The following is a 22243-nucleotide window of genomic DNA, read 5'->3' as shown; positions in this document are numbered from 1 at the left end:
AATATATTAAGCAATATTTGTGTGCATTTTTAGGGTTAACATTGATTTTATATGCATGTTTAACTAAACCTACAAGACTATTATATATTAAATATATTACATCTGTGATTTAATTATTAAATATATCATGAAATATATAATTCAGTTACTATAGGATGTTCGTTTTATTAATTATTTTTTGCATATTATATAAAATTTTTTTAAATCGTGTTTAAAACTATAGTCTTTTGTTTAAATTATATAAAGTACACAAATATCTACAATGTCTCGTAAATACGAAATTATGTCCAACGAGTACATATACATTAAACACGTGATTCATTTGGTGGGTACACTACATGGCTAAATTCGAAGTATAATACTATTTATGCTATTTAATAAATAAACTGTTGTAGTTAGAGTAGTGGGGGGAGATTTTTGTTTGATGGATGGCGGCAAACGCAGCGAAATCGATTATGTCAAAATATAAGAAAAATTATAATGGAAATGGACCAGAGACACTAGTTAGTGTTGATGATACGGATGTGGAAGATGATCAGATGGAGTTAGGAAAGACAGGAGAAGAGAGGAATATAGACTTTCTTTGTAGATGTGGGTACAAAGAAAAGAAAGAAAAAACATCAGATAGAGGTAAGAAGTTCAGGTGAGAGTGGAAATGAACAGGAGGTGAGGAATGTTAATTTGGATGAGTAGAAGGTAATATTGAAATTTAAAGAGGATGGTGGAATACAAAAGGTAAGTCCAATTGCATTAACGAAAGAGTTGAGGAAGGTAGTAGGAGAAATTAAGATTGCAAAAGTGTTAAGCAATGGAGATTTGATGATAGTTTGTAATAGTGAAGAGCAAAGAAAGAAAATGTTGAAAGTTAAAGTAATGTGTAAGCAGGAAGTGGTGAGTAGTAAGATTGTAGGACAGAGGCAGTGGGTAAGTGGAGTAATATCTGGAGTGTCATTAGGAGTATCTATGGAAGAACTTAAAAGTAATATCAACGGAGGGAAAAGAGTGGGTGCTAGGCGATTGTTTCAGAACAGAGAAGGGAATAGAGTGGAGAGCCTTTCGGTGGAGCTTAGGTTTGATGGAGTAATTTTGCCGGATAAGGTCAAGCTTGGATTTATCAGTTACTCAGTAAGGCCTTTTGTGCCCCCTCCTTTAAGATGTTATAATTGTCAAAAATACGGGCATGTGGCTATGGTGTGTAAGGCTAAGAAACCATGTGCAAGATGTGGGGGGGAGCATGATTATGGCAAATGTGAAGGAGCAGGACCAAAATGCTGTAACTGTGGAGGGGATCATAGTGTTCTGTATGGAGGATGTGAGGTGAGAAAGAGAGTAATTGAGGTACAGAATGAGAGAGCTAAGAGAAATATAACATATGCAGAAGCTGTTAAAGTGGTTGATACAAGGAATAAAGAGAAGGAAAGAGAGAGGGATGTGCAAAAAGAGAGGAGAAGTGAGGAAACATCAGAGGTGGAAGATAGGATTACAGAAGAGACAATGATTGTAAGTAAAGTTAATTTCTTGTTGTTCATAGCTGAAGTAATTAATTGTACTGCACAAACTGAAAAGAAGACAGCTAAGATTCAAATTATAGTCAAGGCAGCAGAGAGATTTTTGGGCGTTAAGGACATAACATGGGTAATGGTTAGGGATGGGCTGATTAATGAGACACAGTCAAGCCAGGAAGCATGGTTTGGATAGGATGATTTTAATTTTACAATGGAATGCGAGAAGTCTTGTGGCTAATGGATTGGAGTTTAAAAGTGTTATTAATGAGATGGAAGTTAAACCGGATCTGATATGTATACAAGAGTCATGGCTTAAACCTAGATTTGATTTTGTTATTAAAGGATATGTGAGTGAGAGGAGAGACCGAGAGGAGGGTAATGGTGGAGGGTGTATTACTCTGATTAAGGAAGGAATGCAATATAGATCATTAGGCAAAGGTGTAGCACAAGAATATGTTGTAGTGGAGGTATGGGTGAATGGGAAAAAGTATGTAATAATAAACTTTTATAATCCTTGTAAGAAATTAGTGTTGAGTGAGTTAGAACAAATAGAGGGTCTTAATGAAGAAAGGGTAATTTGGTGTGGAGATTTTAATGCACAGAGTATGTTATGGGGAGGTTTAGTGACAGATTGTAATGGAGTGGTGTTGGAAGATGTGATAGATCGGAGGAATTTGGTATGTCTGAATGATGGGGGTAGTACTAGAGTAGATTTGGCTACAGGTAAAGAGTCTGTGCTAGATCTAACAATGGTGTCTGATTCAATTGCAGGGAGTGCTGAGTGGGAAATATTGCGACAAGATACTATTGGAAGTGATCACTATCCAATAATGATATATGTTAGTGTAAATGTGAGAGGTAGTAAGGTGAGTCAAGGAAATATTGGTAGATGGAGGTTTGATAAAGCAAATTGGGAAGAATTCATGAGTCTGAGTGAAGAGGGATTAAAGAATATTATAATAGAATCAGATAGATCTGTAGAAGTGATAAGTGATGATATTGTTAATGCCATTCAAGGAGCAGCAAATAAATATATACCAAAAGGGAAAGGAGGTAGGAAGAATAAGATAGTTCCGTGGTGGAATGAAGAGTGTGCAAGTGCAATAAGAAGGAAAAGGAAAGCATTTAGGATAGTTAAGAAAACACATAATTTTCAAGATTTAATAGAGTATAAAAAAGCACAAGCTGAGGTAAGGAAGATTGTAAGGAAAACTAAGAAAGAGTATTGGATGGCTTATTGTGATGAAATAGGGAAGAATACACCAGTAGAGGAGGTATGGGGCATGATTAAGAAAATGAAAGGGATTCAAAAGAGTAATGGATATCCAGTTTTAAGTATGGAGGGAGAAATAGCTGTGGAGGATGAGGATAAAGTGGAAATGTTTTTAAAGGCATTTATTAAAGTAAATAGCTCAGAGAATGTGACAGAACAGAGTAAGAAAATGAGAGAGTGTGTGATGAAGGAATATTCTGAAATAAAGAAGAAAAAGGAGGCTGAAGATAATTTGTTAGATGTATCATTTTCTATGGGTGAATTAAAGAATGCAGTAAGAAGAATGAAACAATCTACTACAGGAGGGGATGGAATTAGTTACTGTATGATGAAGCATTTTAGTGAAATTTCTTTGGAAGTGATTTTAACATTTTATAATAGAGTATGGATGGAAGGTATAATTCCCCAAAGTTGGAAGGAAGCATTAATTATACCTATTAAAAAGCCTGGGAAAGATCCAAGTAATCCTATAAATTATCGTCCAATAGCTTTAACTTCTCGTTTATGTAAGGTAATGGAGAGAATGGTAACAGATAGATTGACTTATCATTTGGAAAAAATGAACTGGTTTTCTTCTTATCAAAGTGGGTTTAGGTGTGGTAGAGGGACTATGGATCCAATAGTATTATTAGAAGATGAAATAAGAAAGGCATTTATAAATAAGGAAAGTGTAATTGCAGTTTTCTTTGATATAGAAAAGGCCTATGATATGTTGTGGAAAGAGGGGTTACTAATAAAGTTACAGAAGATGAGTATAAAAGGAAGAATGTATAATTGGATTAAAGAGTTTTTAATTGGAAGAAGTATTAGAGTAAAGGTGGGTGGAGCTATATCTTCAAGTGGAATAATTGATAATGGTACACCTCAGGGCAGTGTAATAAGTCCACTTTTATTTATTATTATGATAAATGATGTTTTTTCAAGGATTGATAGAAGTATGGGGAAATCATTGTTTGCTGATGATGGGGCTATCTGGTTTAGAGGAAAGAATATAGAGTATAACATAAAGAAAATGCAATGTGCGCTAAATGGAGTAGAAAAGTGGTCAGGGGAAAATGGTTTTAAGTTTTCAGTGGAAAAGACAAAAATAATAGTTTTTACTAAAATGAGGAAGAATATGGATGTTAAGTTAAAATTATACAAAAAAGAGTTAGAGCGTGTAAGTACAGTAAGATTTCTAGGAGTTTGGTTTGATACTAGATTAACTTGGAAAGAGCATATTGAGAAAATGGTCGGAAGATGTAAGCGAGTTGTGAATGTAATGAGATGTATTTCAGGTCAGGAATGGGGAGCAGATAGATTGGCTTTAAAAACTATATATATATCTATGATAAGATCTATAATGGATTATGGTTGTATTGTATATGGTTCTGCAAATAAATCTCATTTAGTTAAAATAGAAAGAATTCAATCTCAAGCATTAAGAATTTGCTGCGGAGCATATCCAACTTCTCCAGTTTCGGCTCTTCAGGTAGAGATGGGTGAAATGCCTTTGCAGATAAGAAGACAGCAATTAATGGCATCTTATTGGGCAAATTTGAGAGGACAGAGAGAAGATCATCCAACAAGGAAAGTAATGAGTCCTAGTTGGGAACATGAGAAGAGAGAGTGTAATAGTTTGGATGGAGTGTGGGGAAATTAGTTCGAGATATGAGATTGGAGGAGGTTGGATATGCTCCAATAATTCCTTTATCTTCAGTACCATTATGGGTTATGCCCCAACCAGAAGTAGATTTAAGTTTATTAGAAAAAAGACAAAAGGAAGGTTCATATGAAATGTAAGGGAGTATATTGGGTCAAGATATGGGGAATATATGCACATTTTTACAGATGCTTCAAAGGATCCAAAAACTGATCATGTGGGTTCAGCATTCATTATTCCAAAGGTTAAAGTGTATAAGAATAAAAGGATATCAAATTGTTTATCGGTGTATACTGGAGAAATGTTTGCAAATATTATGGCAATAAGGTGGATTAGGGAAGTTAAAATATCCAAGGCAGTAATATGTTCAGATTGTAGTTCAGTTCTAATAAGTTGGAAGGAGATGAAGTCAGAAACCAGACAGGATATGGTAATAGAGATAATTCAAGAATTATATTCAATCAAACAAGCTAGTTTAGAAGTACAGTTTTTGTGGGTTCCAGCACATATTGGGTTGAGAGGTAATGAGGAGGCTGATGCATTAGCAAAAAAGGCAATAGAAAGAGATATAGTAGATATACCGATTTTATTTAGTAGGTCAGAAATTAAGTCAATTATTAAAAAGAATATTCTGAAAATATGGCAGCAATATTGGGATAATGAGATAAAAGGTAGACATATGCATCAAATAGAGCCAATAGTGGGTAAAGGAAGAGTATCAGGTAGGCGTAGGTATGAGGAGAATATGATTACAAGATTAAGATTGGGGCATACAAGATTGAATAGTACATTGCATTTAATAGGTAAGAGTCCAACAGATTTATGTGAGGCATGTGAAGTTAGTGAAACAGTTGAGCGTGTAGTAATTCACTGTAGGAGATATAATGTTGAAAGGAAAGAGTTGAAGGAGGAATTAAATAATATAGGAGTTAAGTTTACAATTCAAAATGTATTAAAGTCAGATAGGAGTCTAATAAATCTAATGGTAGAATATTTGGGAAATACTGGGTTAAATAAGCGCATTTAAATTAGGGTGTGTTTTTTTTTTCTGTCATGGGGGCTGAGAGTGGACGGAGGAGCTGAACACGCAGCGCCGGATGAAACTCTATGAAGCCTCTGTGCGGGTAAATAAAGGGTGTTATGTTGGTGAGAGGTTATAGTATAGGAAGTGTTAATGGTCCATTTCCAAGATAGCTGGCGGTAATGCACATATCTGTCTGCGATCCGCCGTAAAAAGTAAGAAGAAGAAAAAGAAGTTAGAGTAGTATTTTGCTCTATCTGAGGGTGCTTCTCAATTCATATTTGTGCATCCTCGTTTCCTTTCCTCGCTTCCTTTCCTCGTGTCTTAGCTCCACCCTTTCAGGATGCGAGGGAAGGACGCAAGGAAAAGACGTGAGGATGGAGGACTTGAATCAAGTGAAATGATTTATCCTCGCTCCCTTCAGCGTTACTTCAAAGTGTCATCAGCTGTAATTAAAGGGATCTGCCCTTATGTTGTTAAAGTTTGTTAATTAAGACATTCATAATAAATATTAATAAAGCAAGATACCCTGTTTGAAATATATGACATGCATGGTTTATTTGAAGTGAAAAGGTAAAATATAAATAAAAATTGTTACAACAGATGTGAAGGGGGAGGAGAATTTATACGTGCGTCACGTTAAGTCGATAAAATACTTCCGCATAGGATACACCTGTGTATCCTCGCTCATCCTTCCTCATGAAGCCTCCTCCCTCCTCGATCCTCGTCTCCTCGTGGTGCAATTAGAGAATTGAGATGTCCTTCAAGATGGCTGTGTTCGATCGGTTTCCGGGTCATAGGATGGAGGACGGAGGAGCGAGGAGACGAGTAGGGATATTGAGAAGCACCCTGACTCCTGTCAATCGAAACCCCTCGCGGCGCGTCTGTGACGTAATTCCGCGCGACGCAAGTTTTTTTTACGTCAGCAGCACAACAGTGCCAACATGGCGTTCACTCTGTACGCGCTGATTCAAACAGCGATATTATTCACCAATGCCATCGCTGTTCTTCACGAAGAAAGGTTTCTCAGTAAAAGTAAGTCCTCAGAATTGTATTTTATTCTGAAGAATGAAGATATGTTTGTTTTGTCGCATAAGTTTTTGTGTGTTACCATTTGGATTGCTAGCCTAGATTTGACGTCTCCTAAATCATGGGCAGGGAAATATTAAAATAGTAACGTTACACGTTAACATAAGCGATTATAACATGGTTTGCTTCTAAAATGACCATGGTGGTTTTTGACATCGCCTATAATGACTATAAGTAGTTATTAATAGATTTGTTTCGATGTTGTTTTACCAGTCTATTGTAAATCACTTCAGCAGTGTCATGTAATGTACATGTGTCTACATATAAATCATTATATTTGACATAAAAACGAAGTTTTTGAAATTGGTTGAAAGGGTTTGCAGAGCTGCTTAAAGTTAATTTCTGTTTGACATTTTTGATCACTACACAATTTCCTTATTTCACATTGGTGTTATTTAATGACGTCAATCACTACTATTAATTACTGTTTAAAAATCTTAATGATTGCAGTGGGTCTAAACTTCTCATTTCATGAGTAATAAAAAATAACACGAAATAAATATACATACAAACAGCTGTGTGAAAGAAATCTGTTGGGAACGATAGTATCATATACGAAATATGTTATTCTTATTATTTATAAATGTAAGAAATGTTGCAGTAAAGAAAAATTCATCAAGAAAGACTTTACGTCTAGAGAAAGATTTGTTAAATTTGTTCTTGTGAAAAAAAAACGGTGCATAAAATGAATAAACAAGTACATTTAGCAAGCATGGCTGTCTTTATTATCTTTCAAAATAAATCAAATTTGATAAATAACTTAAATTCTCTCAAAGGGAATATATCTGAAGGCACTGGAAACAAATAAAATACATGAAGCAAAGCTCTCTTCCTCAGTCTTAAAGAAAACAGATCAACTGGGAAGATCAGCACAAGTAGCGTTTTGCAAGCTAGTTAGATAGACATTATGATTATTCTTTAATTGTACTTCTGTTGTTTTGTTAGAGATGCAACAGTTTTCAGTGATTAACCACACCCTTTTTTTGAATACACTGAATACAGTCAAAAAAATAAAACTATATTTCAACTATATAATCCTTCAGTCCTTGACAATAAACATACATCTTAATATGCAAGCATATAGTTATTATAGCATGATGGTTATCATGGCAGAGGGCTCTGTGACTAACAAACACATCATTTTCCAGTCGGCTGGGGAGCAGAGCAGGGTATTGGAGGATTCGGAGATGAACCCGGCATTAAAGCACAACTTCTGAACCTTATCCGCTCTGTCAGGACTGTCATGAGAGGTTTGATCTTTCATACAGTGTTAATACTGATGTCTACTCAATTGTTTTACTAACCAAATATACCTCATATCTGTGGCCTGTAGCACGAAGCTGATTTCAGGTTTTACCCAGGCTACTCCACGTCATCATCATATTCTGGGTTAGAGATCGCAAACCCAAACTGGACCAATCAGCTGTGAGCAAAGTGACATAGCTCTGATGTAATGAAGCCACTCCCCCGTATCGCTCGCTACAAATTAAAGCAGTTCACAGTCAAAGAATTGTGCAACTACTTATTTATAAAATGTTTATATTATATTAATTGTAATTGTTTAGAATTCATATGATATATTCATATAATTATTACATGAAGTGGCAATTCATTTTCAGTTTTTATATGCTTTAATATATAATATACAACTTTTAAAATGACTAAAGTTATGTTTATACGTTTTTTTTTCAGTGGCCCGTTTCCGCCACTGAAAAAAAAAGGTTATTGCGACTTTTTATCTCACAATTCTTTTCACAGAATTGCAAGATATAAAGTCACAATTGCGAGTTATAAAGTCAAAATTTTCTAGCAATTGCTGTTTTATATCTTACAATTCTGACTTTCTTTTTCTTCTTGCTACTCTTTACTTTTTTCATAGAATTGTGAGATATAAACTTGCATTTGTGAGTTATGAAGTCAGATTTGTGGGATTATTAACTCGTGAGTTAAAGTCCAGTTTGGGGGGGGGGGCTAATATGTTTTCAGAATTGTGAGTTTATATCACACAGTTATGACTTTTTAACATGCAATTGCGAGTTTGTATCACGCAACTATGAGAAAAAACTTGTTTTTTCATTTTTTATTCGGTAGTGGAAACGGGCTTCCATACTTTTGAGCTCTGTGTGAAACTATACTGAAATAAATAAATTCAGTCATATTCCACTGCCAAACTTTTGCTGATGCTCTCCACACTCCATGTGATTGGCTGTTTGCTGCATGTGTCACACTTTCAGGCACTTTCGTGGGGAAGTCGTGGCCTAGTGGTTAGAGAGTTTGACTCCTAACCCTAGGGTTGTGGGTTCGAATCTCGGACTGGCAATACCACGACTTAGGTGCCCTTGAGCAAGGCACTGAACCCCCAACTGCTCCCCGGGCGCCGCAGCATAAATGGCTGTCCACTGCTCCGGGTGTGTGCTCACAGTGTGTGTGTGTTCACTGCTGTGTGCACTTTGGATGAGTTAAATGCAGAGCACGAATTCTGAGTATGGATCACCATACTTGGCTGAATGTCACTTCACTTTACTTTAATCTCAAACTCTGAGTTGATGGAGAACGTTTATATCAAGCTCAGTGACCCCGATCTAAACCAGGTTTGCTTTATCAGATTTTGTCAATTCAAGACTTAATCAGCAACTGAGTTTGTTCTTCTAGTTTCATGCTACAGGCCACTGTAATGGTTTTTAGATTTGCATAAATCTTTATCATGTTCTGGGGTTAAATAGCTCCATATATTGTTCCCATGTCTTCATGTAATATCAGAAATTGTTTTGTAATAACATGTTCTCTTCTCCTCCCACAGTACCTCTGATAGCAGTAAATTCAGTGTGTATCGTCTTATTATTACTGTTTGGATGAAGAAGGAACTGATTGATTGCGGTGGATCGGGATCTAATGAGGAACACAGGGAATGTGGCAAAGGAAAAGAGACTGTTTTGTATTTGTGACTTTAAATGTTGCTGTCCAATGTCTGAAAATTGTACCCTGAATGATTTACTGTAAATACTCTGGTAGTTTTATATGAAGCAAACACCAGTAAACCTTTTTCTTTTCCAGTTTTGTAACTCGACAGAAGTTCCCGCGTCTGTGCTTGTTGTTTTTGTGTCATCCAAGCTCCAGTAAAGTGTCACTTCCTCATGTGTTTCTTAGAGCAACAATGAAATCAGTTGCACTGGTCTGTCTTATGCTTTGATTCTGGCAAATGAAATATATTTTCTTTCCTAATAAATGTTAAGTTCCCCAAAGCTAATCTTATAGTGTTTCCAATTCAAAGACAGCTTGGAAAGTAACGCTGGGTTTAATATATTTAAAGAAATATGGGTAAAGTCTGATTTTTTTTTTATAAAGAGTGATTAATGTAGTGTTATGACATCAAGCTTTAATATGCAACACGTTTGGCTTGAAAAGTTAGTTTCTACCCTTATACGCCTGTCATTTCATATTTCAGGTTTTAATAAAGTTGTTTTGTCTTTTCATCTTTTAATAGATGTTGGAGATTGCTATTTTTTTTTTTATAAGTGCTTTACACCTCTAATTATTTTGCCACTCAGTCATCATTAGTTCAGTCTTCTGGTTAAATGTTATTTTTGAGGAGGTCAGTTCAGAGTTTGACGTTATGTGTTTGGCTGTGATCAGAAGCATATGGAGTCCATTATCAACACTAGTTTACTCCATCACTATTACACTGCCCTTTTATTAACAGTAGCCCAGACCACGGATAAAGCACTGAATTACCACCATATGTTCAGAGCAGCGATTAAAGCATAACCCTTTCATAATCTATGCTTAATGGTTATTACTGAAGATGATGTGTCTTTATACTTCTCCAATCCCAGGATTTATTTCATGGCAGGGAATAATATTTTTGGCAGCAAAGTGATGCTCCTCATTACCCCCAAAAATGGAGATCTGAAAGGATGTTAAAGGCATGAATTAATACATATCATTAAGTTTAAACCAATGCTTATGGTAGAATTTATTCAATTTTTATATTTTGTTCATAATTAACATATATATAATATAATTTTTTTGTGCACTAATCATATAAACTGTAAACCAACAACCAAATCTAATATTGATAAACGAGACATGAATCGATGTACTAAATGCTCTTTAATCTGCCATTAAAATATCCAACATATGTTTTTCATTCATTGAGTGACTAATCTGTCATATATAACCCTCTTAAATGATTAGACAATGCCAGGTTGGAGAAAAGCCAGTGTGCTCTTAGACAAAAATAAATAAATGAAATACAGCTACACAACATATATTAACAGAGAATAAAAAACAACGTAATTGTTAAGTGGTTGCAGATGATTTTTAGACAGGCATTTCTCAGGACTGCTAAATGTAAGCCTCCGCCAGAGAAGGACCCTAGCAGGAAGTAAGTGTAGTTCATAGAAATGTATACAATAACTTCTATTGGTCAAATGTGTTTTATGTTTTAACGGTCATCGTTTCATCTTTTTTTTATTAGTTTAATATACAAATACGCATATCGTTTGGAAACGACTGAACATGTTCTGTTTTTGTAGTCTATACATCAGGTTGTCATGTTATAACAAAACTAAACGCAATCTACCAGCAACACATTACTCTATTTACACGATCTTTCAGTTCGTTGTATTATTTTATGATTTTTGAACGATTTAAATCAATCTGCATTACCTCATCTAAACCTCTTGTTGTTTGGCAGCTCGTTTTAAATAAATGTAGGGTTTCCAAATCCTTAAAATGATGTCAAACACAGATGATGAGATGAAATGTTGTTTTGGAAGACAGTCATTGTGTTTAATCCACAGTTCATGTGAATAAAAGCATTACTTGAACACTCGCAACTGACTATATGATCCCCAAAATTGTCGTGTTTAACGTTAGTCTGCTTTTTTTCCCCTCCATTCAGCCCAGGCAAAGCCAAATCTATCTATCTATCTATCTATCTATCTATCTATCTATCTATCTATCTATCTATCTATCTATCTATCTATCTGTCTGTCTGTCTGTCTGTCTGTCTGTCTGTCTGTCTGTCTGTCTGTCTGTCTGTCTGTCTGTCTGTCTGTCTGTCTGTCTGTCTGTCTGTCTATCTATCTATCTATCTATCTATCTATCTATCTATCTATCTATCTATCTATCTATCTATCTATCTATCTATAAAGCTGAGTGGAGTGTGTCATATTCAGTTTCAGTGATGGCGTCTCGTCGCGCGCTGAAAGCGGTTCTCATTGATCTCAGTGGGACGCTTCATATCGAGGATGCTGCAGTCCCTGGAGCGCAAGAGGCATTAACCCGGTCAGTTTGTGCATATATCAGCATATATATATATATATATATATATATATATATATATATATATATATAGATGCGTTCACAAAGAGAAAATTTCTGTCTTGATTAAATATTTTAGAGGTAAAAAATAGGACAGATTTCACAGATTGTCAATTCGATTTCGATTCAAACTCAGCTCTTGAATATATATCAGGCACAGCATGTCACAATGCTGGAAATTGTCCATGGAACCCTAGTCTATTATAGGTTGCTATTATATTTTAAAATTAGTGTTTCTTTCTATAGTTCTTATTTTCTAGCAAACTAACGAACTACTGAGGACAATGTATCGTTATGCAACACTGTTTACAAGCTTTTTAAGGTTCCCTTCTCGAGGCGGTAACTCAACATTACGTCAGCTAAGACGTATATATGGGAACTCCTCCCTTCTCCACTTTCGCTGAAATCTTATGGGCCCGTCACCTACAGAGATGTAGAATTTGCAGGAGAAATATTTAAATAGTATTTTGCAGTTTAATATTCACAGACACTAGTATATATTCGGCTACAGTCTGGAGCCCTGCGCTTAGACTAACACGGAAGCGACTGAACGCAGCTGCGGGTACCGAATATACTCGAACTTACTACTGGTAATACAGAGACGCTGGTATCATCACATTTTTTAATTTTCAGCACCGACTTGGTAGTGAAGTGGCAGTACTTGTGGCATCCGTAGTCGCTGTTTTACTGTCTGGTTGGTCCAGTCTGAATAACTGCTAAACAGCGGACATACTGCTAACCACTCATCTATAATATAGAAGCGGCTTTACTGTCTGTTGGCAGTTTAGAACGCGATGAGGGATCCAGTCATATATAGATGTGCTGCTAACGCGTTTTCATTATATAGATGTGCTGCTAACGGCGTTTTCATTTCTTCTTCGCTGCTCTAAACGGGTTGCTTGTGGCAACACAGCACAACTTCCTGTGTTTGCAATGCATTCTGAGCAGCGAAGAAGAACCGTGCAGCGGTTAGGCAAAGCTAGCAGTCATAACTAGGTCTTGTTTAAGAAAATGGTATCGGATCGGTATATGGGTTCATGTACTCACTGATGCTGATGCCAGAATTTGTTGTGGTATTGGTGATATTTCCGATACTAGTTTCGGAATCGGAACAACTCTAGCCACAACCCTTAATTATAATGGCCTCTCGAGGGCGCAAGAGTGCCACACCATACAATGGCCGCAGTGAACCACCCTCCCGCCAGAGCTTCTACCCTCACGGGGGCGGGGCCCTGGTCAAAACAAGCCATTAGTGGCCGTAGAGCTAACGGGTCCGCTGTGTCATTTCATGGACGCTAGGAGGGCTATCCAGGGCTTTTCACCGTAGATACTGGGAATAATTCACCATGGATATTCTCTCCAGTTCAAACGTAGACCTCCCCGCTTCAATGGTGTGGTCCCGTCACTGACTTTGCCCCAAAACCTTCCTGTTCTGCGACAAGAAGTTCTCAGTCTGCTCGAGAGGGAGCAATAGAGCGAAATCTCCCCTCAGATAGAGCAGAATGCGCATGTTGAATTATCTGGACGATTGGCTGATTTTAGCACACTCAAAAGATGTGCTATCAGTCACGTGGAAACAATGCTTCTCCGCTTGGCTACGCTGGGACTGCGTGTGAATATGCAGAAGAGCGTTTTTTTATGGAGTCGGACTGTAACATATCTGGGAATATGTTTGGGCTCGATGGCGATGCAAGCCCATCTCTCTCTAGAAAAATTTTATCGACTCTGCGCTGTTTCAGACCGGGCAGGTCATTTTCACTGAGGGAATTTCAGAAGCTTCTGGGACTGATGTCGGCGGCTTCTTCAGTGTGCCATCTGGGTCTGCTGCATATGCGGCTGCTACGTTTTGGCTGTAACTCGATTTCCGCCAAGGGCGTGGTCTTCGGTCCACAAGCAAATTACGGTCATTCACAGTTGCGTCAGCACTCTGAAACCGCAGAGCAGCCCGGATATGTTCAGCCCAGGAGTTCTTTTCTCTACGAACGCATCTACTTCAGGCTGGGGAGCAGTGCGCCTGGGCGTACCTGCCTCAGGCCTGTGGTTGGAGTCACAGAGAAGGTGACACATAAACTGTTTGAAATTGGAAGCGGTGTCCTTAGCCCTGCAAGCCTTTCGGTCTAAATTGGAGCGGATACATGTACTGATTCAAACTGACAACACGTCTGTGGTCTCGTACATAAATCACCATGGCGGCGTGCGCTCCAGAGCTCTATTCAAACAAGCAGCGAGTCTCCTGTTGTGGGCGGACCGACACTTTCTCTCCATAAGAGCGGCGCACATTCCCGGTATTCTGAACCGTGGAGTGATGGAGGCTTCACCCAGGATCAGATCAAATGATTTGGGATCGATTCGGGAGGGTGGAAGTGGATTTGTTTGCCACGAGAGAGAACACGCACTGTAAGACGTTCTCCTCGCTATCTCACTCCCCGCTGCTAGGAGAGGCTCTGACAGCGCGTTGGCCGGAAGCCAGCCTTTACGCGTTCCCTCCGGTGAAGATTCTGCCTATGGTGTGCAAAATCAGGGAGGAGAGAGCGTCAGTTATACTCGTGGCCCCAAACTGGCCGAATCAGCCCTGGTTCGCGGACCTGAGAGAGTAAGTGATCGCTCCCCCATGGCGATTCCCCCTCAGGAAGGACCTGCTGTCTCAGGCGAACGGCACGATATGGCACCCCAGCCCCGAGATGTGGAACCTTCATGTGTGGCCGCTGCAGGGACCCTAATGAGCGGGACGCTCTGCACTCACGAGTGCTGAACACACTTACGGAGGCGTGTGCATCCTCTACAAGACGCCTCAACGCTCTGAAGTGGGGAGTTTTCACGAAATGGTGCGCGGGCATTTATATTGACCCGGGGACCTGTTCCGTGTCAGGTGTTTTGCGCTTTCTAAAGCACAGTATGGATCGCGGGAGTTTGCCATCCACGCTGAAGGTGTTTGTGACAGCTATTGCCGCTTTTCGTTCCCTGGTTGAAGGGGGCAAACGATCGGTAAGCACGCTCTGGTAATCAGTTTTCTCAGGGGAGCAAGGAGATTGTTTACTTCACGGCCGCCCTCCGTGCCGCCATGGAATTTAGCTCTAGTTTTGAGGGCTCTATCTCTACCGCCATTCAAGCCCTTAGCTTCGATTGCGGTTAAGGAGCTTCCCTGAAGACTGCCTTGCTTCTTGCTCTCGCCTCGGTGAAGCACATTGGAGACTTTCATGAGTTTTTGGTGAACGATATTGCATCTGTTTCGGACCTGGCGACTGTAATGTCACTCTCCGGCTGAGCCCGGTTTACGTTCTGGTCACTCAAAACACCGATTGGGGCAAAGGTTGTGTCCCTGCCCATCTTATCTGCTGAGCCGTCAGCCTCGTGTGGCGCTGATGCTCAGAGCGGCGGGACCCTGTTAGGGTTTTACGGATATATATGGATCGTTTGGCCGCCTTTCGTCAGTCGGACCAGCTGTTTGTGTGCTTGGTGGATGTAATAAGGGACGTGCTGTTTCTAAACAGAGACTTTCTCACTGGATTGTGGACGCTATCGAATGCTAACGAATGCCAGGGGAAGGATTGTCCCCTCAACATCAGAGCTCATTCTGCGAGGACAATATAAATGCTTCCTCGTGGGCCTGGTCTAGAGGTATGTCTATCCAGTATTTATGTTTTGCTGCTGGCTGGTCTTCCCAGAACACATTCGCCAGGTTTTACAAGCTGGATGTACCCTCTGTAGCGTCACATGTACTTTCGGTGAGTTAAGTATTATTCATGTGTTGTAAACTGTTAACCAGTTATACAGTAGTTACCATGGCTGCTAACTCTGTGTTATGGTTTATATGGTTTATGCAGTTGTCACTGCAAACGCCGTCGACTCTGTGTTTAACTCCCATGCTTGAGTGCTTATTGCGTTGTGTCTGCCCTGTTCAGTGCAGCCTTCGAGTTATTGCATGAAGATATGCAAATTTTGTTAGGGTCGGAGCAGATGTCTCATTGGTCTAGTTCCGCCAATCAGATGCAAGCACTCTTATGGCGCTTTTCCATTACCAGTACCAGCTCGACTCGGCTCGACTCGCCTCGGCTCGGCTCGCTTTTCGCTCCGTTTTCCATTGCAGATAGTACCTCCACAATAGTACCTGGTTGTCATAGCGACGCTGCAGGAAACTGCCGTGACGTAATCTTCTACGCGACACACACCCGCTACCCACACACACAGGACAATGGAGGAAATCGAGTGCATGTTGTTTTTGATCCTCGGGATGTGGCTGTTTCTCACAGCAAGAAGACAAACGTTGTTTTAAAAATGGCGGGGTTATTCTGGATACTATCTGGATACTATTGCTGGCGCGTGTAATGATGACGCAGTGAATAGTGACGATTCTCTCTGACCAATCAGCAGTCTGCTGTGTTTTCACGTCACATTATAGTATCGCCTCAGCTCGCTTGGAACCTCGTCGGAGGTGGTACGAAAAAAAGTACCTGGAAGCCGGTACAGGTACAACTTTTACACAGTGGAAAACCAAACACAGCCGAGTCGAGGCGAGCCGAGGCGAGCTGGTACTGTGTAGTGGAAAAGTGCCATTAGCGACATGGCCATTGGCTAGAACTGTCTTGCTTATGTGTGGGGGTGATTGATTCCGTTTTGGGCTTATCTTCACTGCTCTCACGGCAGGATTTTATACAGTTCACATATACGTCTTACCTGACATAATGTTGAGTTACCGCCACGAGAAGGGAACGTCTCCGGTTACTATCGTAACCACAAAGTTTATTGCGATTAACGGATGGGAAGCCCATTTCAAATAATGTTTCTTGAAGTTTTGCTCATGTATCAACTAATAAATAGCATCGACTAAAAGAATGAATTTAAGTTATAGGCCTAAATATAATTGCTATCAGTTCATCAACGTGAAATTCGATTAAACACTAATAAATCAATTAAAATCAAGTAATCGACAGTATACTGTATGAACAAAAGGGTATTATTTAAAACTTAAAAACATTTCTGCCAACCTGAAATCAGCTTATAAAAACTATTTCATTCCATAACTATTTTAGTGCAATATGTAATGTAGTTGAGATAATTATACTATATAATATAATATATAATATATATAATATTATATAATATTATATAATAATAATAATAACTAATTAGACATGTACTTGTCCAGATTAAGACAGGCTCCAGTCACTGTCAAATTTGTGACCAACACCACGAAGGAATGTAAGAGGACCCTGTTTGAGCGACTGCGTCAGTTGAACTTTGACCTCCAGGAGCAGGAGATCTTCACATCGCTCACTGCGGCCCGTAATTTACTGGAGCAGAGAGCAGTGCGCCCCCTACTGCTGGTGGAGGAGAGCGCTCTAGAGGACTTCACAGGTCAGCGTCTTGTTCATTTATACAGCTTATCTGAGTGCGATCAGATGTAACATTTAGAACACCTAGCAAACAGTTAACAGTGTTGGGGAGCAACTACTTACATGTAACTAATTAATTAAATTACAAAATTTAATTGTAATTAGCTACAGTTACTGAGGGGAAAAATGTGTAATTATATTAGTCACTTATGAAAATATAAACAATCACAAAGGGGGTTACATATGAATTTCTCTCACACACACACACACACACACACACACACACACACACACACACCACACCACATACACACACACACACACACACACACACACACACACACACACACACACACACACACACACAGAGATTTAATTGATTTCTTTCCCGAAATGAACTGACTGCTCTAAAATATCAGGGACAAATGTTTCAGGAGTTTAGGAAACAGAATAATATGGAAGCCACTGAATAAAAAAAATAAAACAAGGTAATTCTGACTTTTTATCTCACAATTCTGACTTTTTTTCTCAGAATTGCGAGTTCCCATGTCTTGCGATTCTGTCTTTATAACACACAATTGCGAGTTATACATTTTTTTTTCTCGCAGTTGCAAGTTCATATCTTGCAATTCTGGCTTTATAACCCACAACTGCAAGTTTATAGGGGTGGGCGATATTGACAAAAATGTATATCTCAATATTTTTTTTCAATATCTCGTTATCAATATTCAGACGATAATTTTGCAATCCTTTAAAGTAATGTGAGCAAATTGGCAAATAAGGTCCAGTTGGTCTTTTGACTTGCTGCATTTTACCTATTATTATATGGAATTACTAGTACATAAAGATATGAGACATTATTGATTTAAACATGAACCAAGTACTAAATATTTATTTTAATACAAGAACAGTGCTTTTTCAGTACAATATATGTACGTAATAAATTAAGTTTGTGCTTTGCAAACAGTACTCTATTATTAGTAGACTAACAACAATGTGACTACCTCTTTAAAAAAAGTTGTGTTTTTGCTAAATGTAAACATTAGAACACAACACAATATTACATTTTTGCACATTATACTAATATAAAAGATGAGGATAAAAAAAGACCAAAGGAACAAAATAAATAACAGACACTGCTCTGCAGTACGACTCCGAGGTTCTGCTGGACCACAGATTGGAGGTTGTGGCATATACGGGACAGCGTTTGTCGACAAGACTTGAACAGTTTTGGTAGAGCTGTTTCACTAAAATATCTCCTTGAAGGCAGATTATATCTGGGATCTAAAGTTTGTAACATTTTTTGAAACCCATCCTTCTCGACTGATTGAATTGGCAACATAGACCTTGCAATAAAACTTGTTAGAGTTTGTAATCGTTTTCCACTTTTCGCTTTTTATGTCATCTTGTTTTCTCTGTGAATGTTTCTGCCAAGGTCTGTTTTGTCTGTTCTTTTTTATTTTTTACCGTGTTTGTAGCAGCAGTGCTGTTTTATTCAGCACGAAGCCTTTCATACTCTTCAAACTGTGTTTTGTGCGTTGTACGGAGATGATGCTATAGCTCTGCTATACGGCGATCTGCATACGACAAATTCTACAGATGGGCAACTTTTGTTGCTCGTCTTTTTTGTCAAAACTAAACCATCTCCAGGCAAAAGAAGCTGACCCACGTCTCGTTATTAGCTCTTCTGGCACTGGTTTTGAGGATGACTGTGTGTTTTCGCTTTCTTCGCTCATTTTTGTGTTGTTGCGCATGAAGCTAGATACAGTGACAAGTAACAACAGTAACAAGACTGAGTAACATACGCACGGCACACTGTAATGATGTAAGACGTCAGGGGCACTGAGACATTATGGGCAGTTCACCGTATTAATAAAAATGTTTTAGTTTGTACTAAAAAAAACTTTTTTCTAGAAGCTAAAAGAAGCCCTGTTCGTGTTCGGAGGCTATTCCGGTGGATCTCTTGGGAAAATGTATTCCATCTTTTGGACTCATCAATTTTCTAATGATGCAATCACGAAGCTCACCACTTGAGGATGCCACAGATATTTAAGAAAAACTTTTTGACTTTCCACAAACAACTCATATTTGCCTTTTCTAGCAGCTATTTTATTAATCGTACATCGGCTTTACTCTTTACATTTTTGGATTGTTGCTTCAACCAAGAAACGTCATGACACACAGGTAAGAACTCCGTAGTTGTAATGCAAATTAGTAGCAGCTTACTCATTGAGGAACAATCGTGATTTTGTAAAAAAAAAAAAAAAAAAACATAAAATACAGTCAAACAAACCCCTACATTACTAAAATCACTACATATAATTGTTTAGAAGGTTATAGTGTGCGTTATCTGTTTTCTCTTTAACTTCCTTCAGCTCTTTTCAATGTTTGGGAGGTCGGATTGTACAAATTATGAAATATTCGATATCCCAATTTTGCCAAGTTTATAATATGCAATTCTGACTCGAAAAAAAGTCTGAATTTTGAGATAAAAGTCGCAATTACCTTGTTTTATTTTTTATTTATTGGCGGTAATGGGCTTCCATGCACAAGCTTTTTTTTTTAAAAAACTGTTTTATTTCCTTTTAGGGTTTATGCATAGACTTTTTCTTTTCCAAAGCATTGTTAGATGCCAGTGTTTCCTGTCGCAGCTATGCAAAGATTTAATTTCAAAAACATATAAAAAAAAACAATCATAGCTATTAAACTATTTCTTGTAGTTAACCTCAAATCTCAAAGTGAGTCTGATTTTGTGCAGGCTGTGGGGGACATTGGACACGCATTTTCCACAAGTTTTTGTGGTTAAAATTCCTCAGTGGTTGTAAAAACAACTCACTTTTTACCTTGTCAAAAATTAGAGCATGTAAAGAGCGACCCGTTTCGGTGCTTGTCTCTTTAAATGATAATGAGCTGCTGCTCACCCCACCCCTCTCATTCGTGGAAGAGCAAAGGTGATTTGCAAGTAATCATAAAAGATATAAAGTGTGAGATTTAATTCTTCTGGAGGTGCAGCTGGATCACAAACAGTGAGTACTGATCCATCTTTGAGTTTGAACTTTTTAGCAGAACCTGCCTTGAGCTGTCCCTCATTCAGAAAGCAGTCTGGAGTAAAATGATTTGCACAGACAAACAATTTTGGTGTATTCGGTGGCACAAAACAAATGCATTGCTTACGAGACATTGTGGCTACAGCTGCTCGAGCGTGGAGAAAATGACAGCGTACAACTAGCTGACGTTTGCAAATACGGGACAGGTCGTCATTAGTCATGGGTGGGGCCTGAGCGGTATGACATCATACTGCTCAGAAAATCAAAACAGCTTGATAACTGACCATGTTGAGTTTTTTGGGGTTTAAAAAAAGAATTGATTGGATTTTTATCATTGTAGAGTGGTTATGCTCACACACTGCCAAGACATTCATGCGCTAGCACCATGCAAAATCTCATTTTGCCCCCGACGTCCCATCATCTTAAAAATATTCTCATCTTAAGTCTGAAAGTAATCAGTGTTGAGTACTACTGTAAGGTTAACCCTGTCTAGTTTACATGTTTGATTAACAGTTGAAAACATTAGAAATTTAGAAAACGAATCAAAAACAAATCAAATGTAATGTTACATTACTTTAATAAAGTAATTGAAAAGTTACACTACTTATTATATTTTAAATAGAGTAACTTTTAATCTTAAATCTATAAAATTTCCTAAAATCTGTTTTAGAAACTAAAAAAGCTTTGTTTTCCATGTTTGTCATAGAAGGGTTTGTGTTGATCTCATTCTTTCCTATGCTGCAGGTTTGGAAACTTCAGATCCTAATGCTGTTGTGATTGGATTAGCACCTGAACACTTCAACTACCAGACACTCAATAAAGCCTTCCGGTAAACGATTTTAGAAGATATTTATAGACCATTTAAACAACATGTAAATATTAGAATTTTCCCACTGAGTGGTTGAAATATTGCTTCTAATATTAGACTCATTTAATCAGACTCATTTTAGATGGTGCCCCCCTCATTGCCATCCATAAAGCACGATACTATAAAAGGAAGGATGGGTTGGCTTTGGGACCGGGTCCGTTTGTGACGGGTCTTGAGTACGCGACTGACACCCAGGCCACAGTGGTGGGTAAACCAGAGAAAGCCTTCTTCCTGGAGGCCTTACGAGACCTGAGCTGCTCACCGGAGGAGGCTGTGATGATAGGAGACGTGAGTATGAATATGCATAGGACTGTAATATTTGGGTGAGTCTGTCAGATAGATAGATTTTACTTCACAAAAAGAAGAAAAAAAGAGTGTATTTTAGGACATTTATTTATTTTATAATAAAATGAATAGAAAATAGTATATTATTAGGTCTTTACATCATGGTCATTTTTTCTTTTTCTAATTCTGTGGAGAACATTTCTGGGTCATGTTTCACATTAAATTTAAATTAAATTGCACTAATAAAATTAGGCCTATAATCACAATGCAAAAATCTTAATTTTCTTTTTACAAAATATGATGTATTTTTTTTCATTTGTTGAAATATTGAATACAAAAAGGCCATTTCTTTATGAAATGAATATATTAGTTTGCCTTTCAATTTAGTCTGTCACCAACCAAACTGTTATTGCACAGGATGCCAGAGATGATGTTGGTGGGGCACAGAATGCAGGAATGCTGGGAATTTTAGTAAAAACTGGTAGGCCTCATTCTTAATATGCACTTGTGTTTCATAATGTAGTATTTATTTATTTATTTATTTTTTTTGCTTAATAATAATTATCTTTTGCAGGTAAATACAGACCTGGTGATGAGGGCAAAATTAACCCGCCACCTCACCTGATGTGTGACAGCTTTCCAGAGGCTGTCAATCATATACTTGAAAATCTCTTAGGATCTAAATAACTGGAAAACTGCCAAAAAAGAAAGAAACTAAATAGAGTAATATTGGTACTGTGTAGTTTGATTATTGTTTAACCTTTTCCTTATAATGTCATTGTACTTCCTATGCATTTATTCTGATGTACTTAAAATAAATAAAACTAAATCAAAACATGAACTGTGAAAACAAAC

The 22243-nt window shown here is 38.1% G+C and overlaps 2 protein-coding genes across 3 annotated transcripts; both read left to right on the top strand.

The window, feature by feature from the left end:
- The first annotated feature begins 6314 nt into the window (after window positions 1-6314).
- ier3ip1 (immediate early response 3 interacting protein 1) lies at window positions 6315-9772 on the top strand. Its single transcript, XM_059538781.1, has 3 exons — window positions 6315-6476; window positions 7679-7780; window positions 9331-9772. Exons 1-3 carry the CDS (start codon window positions 6386-6388, stop codon window positions 9384-9386), a joined length of 249 nt encoding a protein of 82 aa, XP_059394764.1. The 5' UTR covers window positions 6315-6385; the 3' UTR covers window positions 9387-9772.
- A 1037-nt stretch (window positions 9773-10809) lies between these two features.
- hdhd2 (haloacid dehalogenase-like hydrolase domain containing 2) lies at window positions 10810-22242 on the top strand. Of its 2 annotated transcripts, none has more exons than XM_059539201.1 (7): window positions 10810-10914; window positions 11711-11819; window positions 17002-17210; window positions 20980-21064; window positions 21175-21391; window positions 21806-21869; window positions 21963-22242. In XM_059539201.1, exons 2-7 carry the CDS (start codon window positions 11719-11721, stop codon window positions 22073-22075), a joined length of 789 nt encoding a protein of 262 aa, XP_059395184.1. In that variant the 5' UTR covers window positions 10810-10914; window positions 11711-11718; the 3' UTR covers window positions 22076-22242. The 2 variants fall into 2 exon arrangements, with proteins under 2 accessions (XP_059395184.1, XP_059395185.1); XM_059539202.1 differs by having other exon boundaries at window positions 10878-10914; window positions 11687-11819.
- The last annotated feature ends 1 nt before the right edge of the window (window position 22243 follows it).

The sequence above is a fragment of the Carassius carassius genome, chromosome 45 (assembly GCF_963082965.1).
Source record: "Carassius carassius chromosome 45, fCarCar2.1, whole genome shotgun sequence".
Lineage (NCBI taxonomy): Eukaryota > Metazoa > Chordata > Actinopteri > Cypriniformes > Cyprinidae > Carassius > Carassius carassius.
The sequence above is the reverse complement of the archived record's forward strand: the minus strand, read 5'-3'. Positions and strand labels throughout refer to the sequence as shown.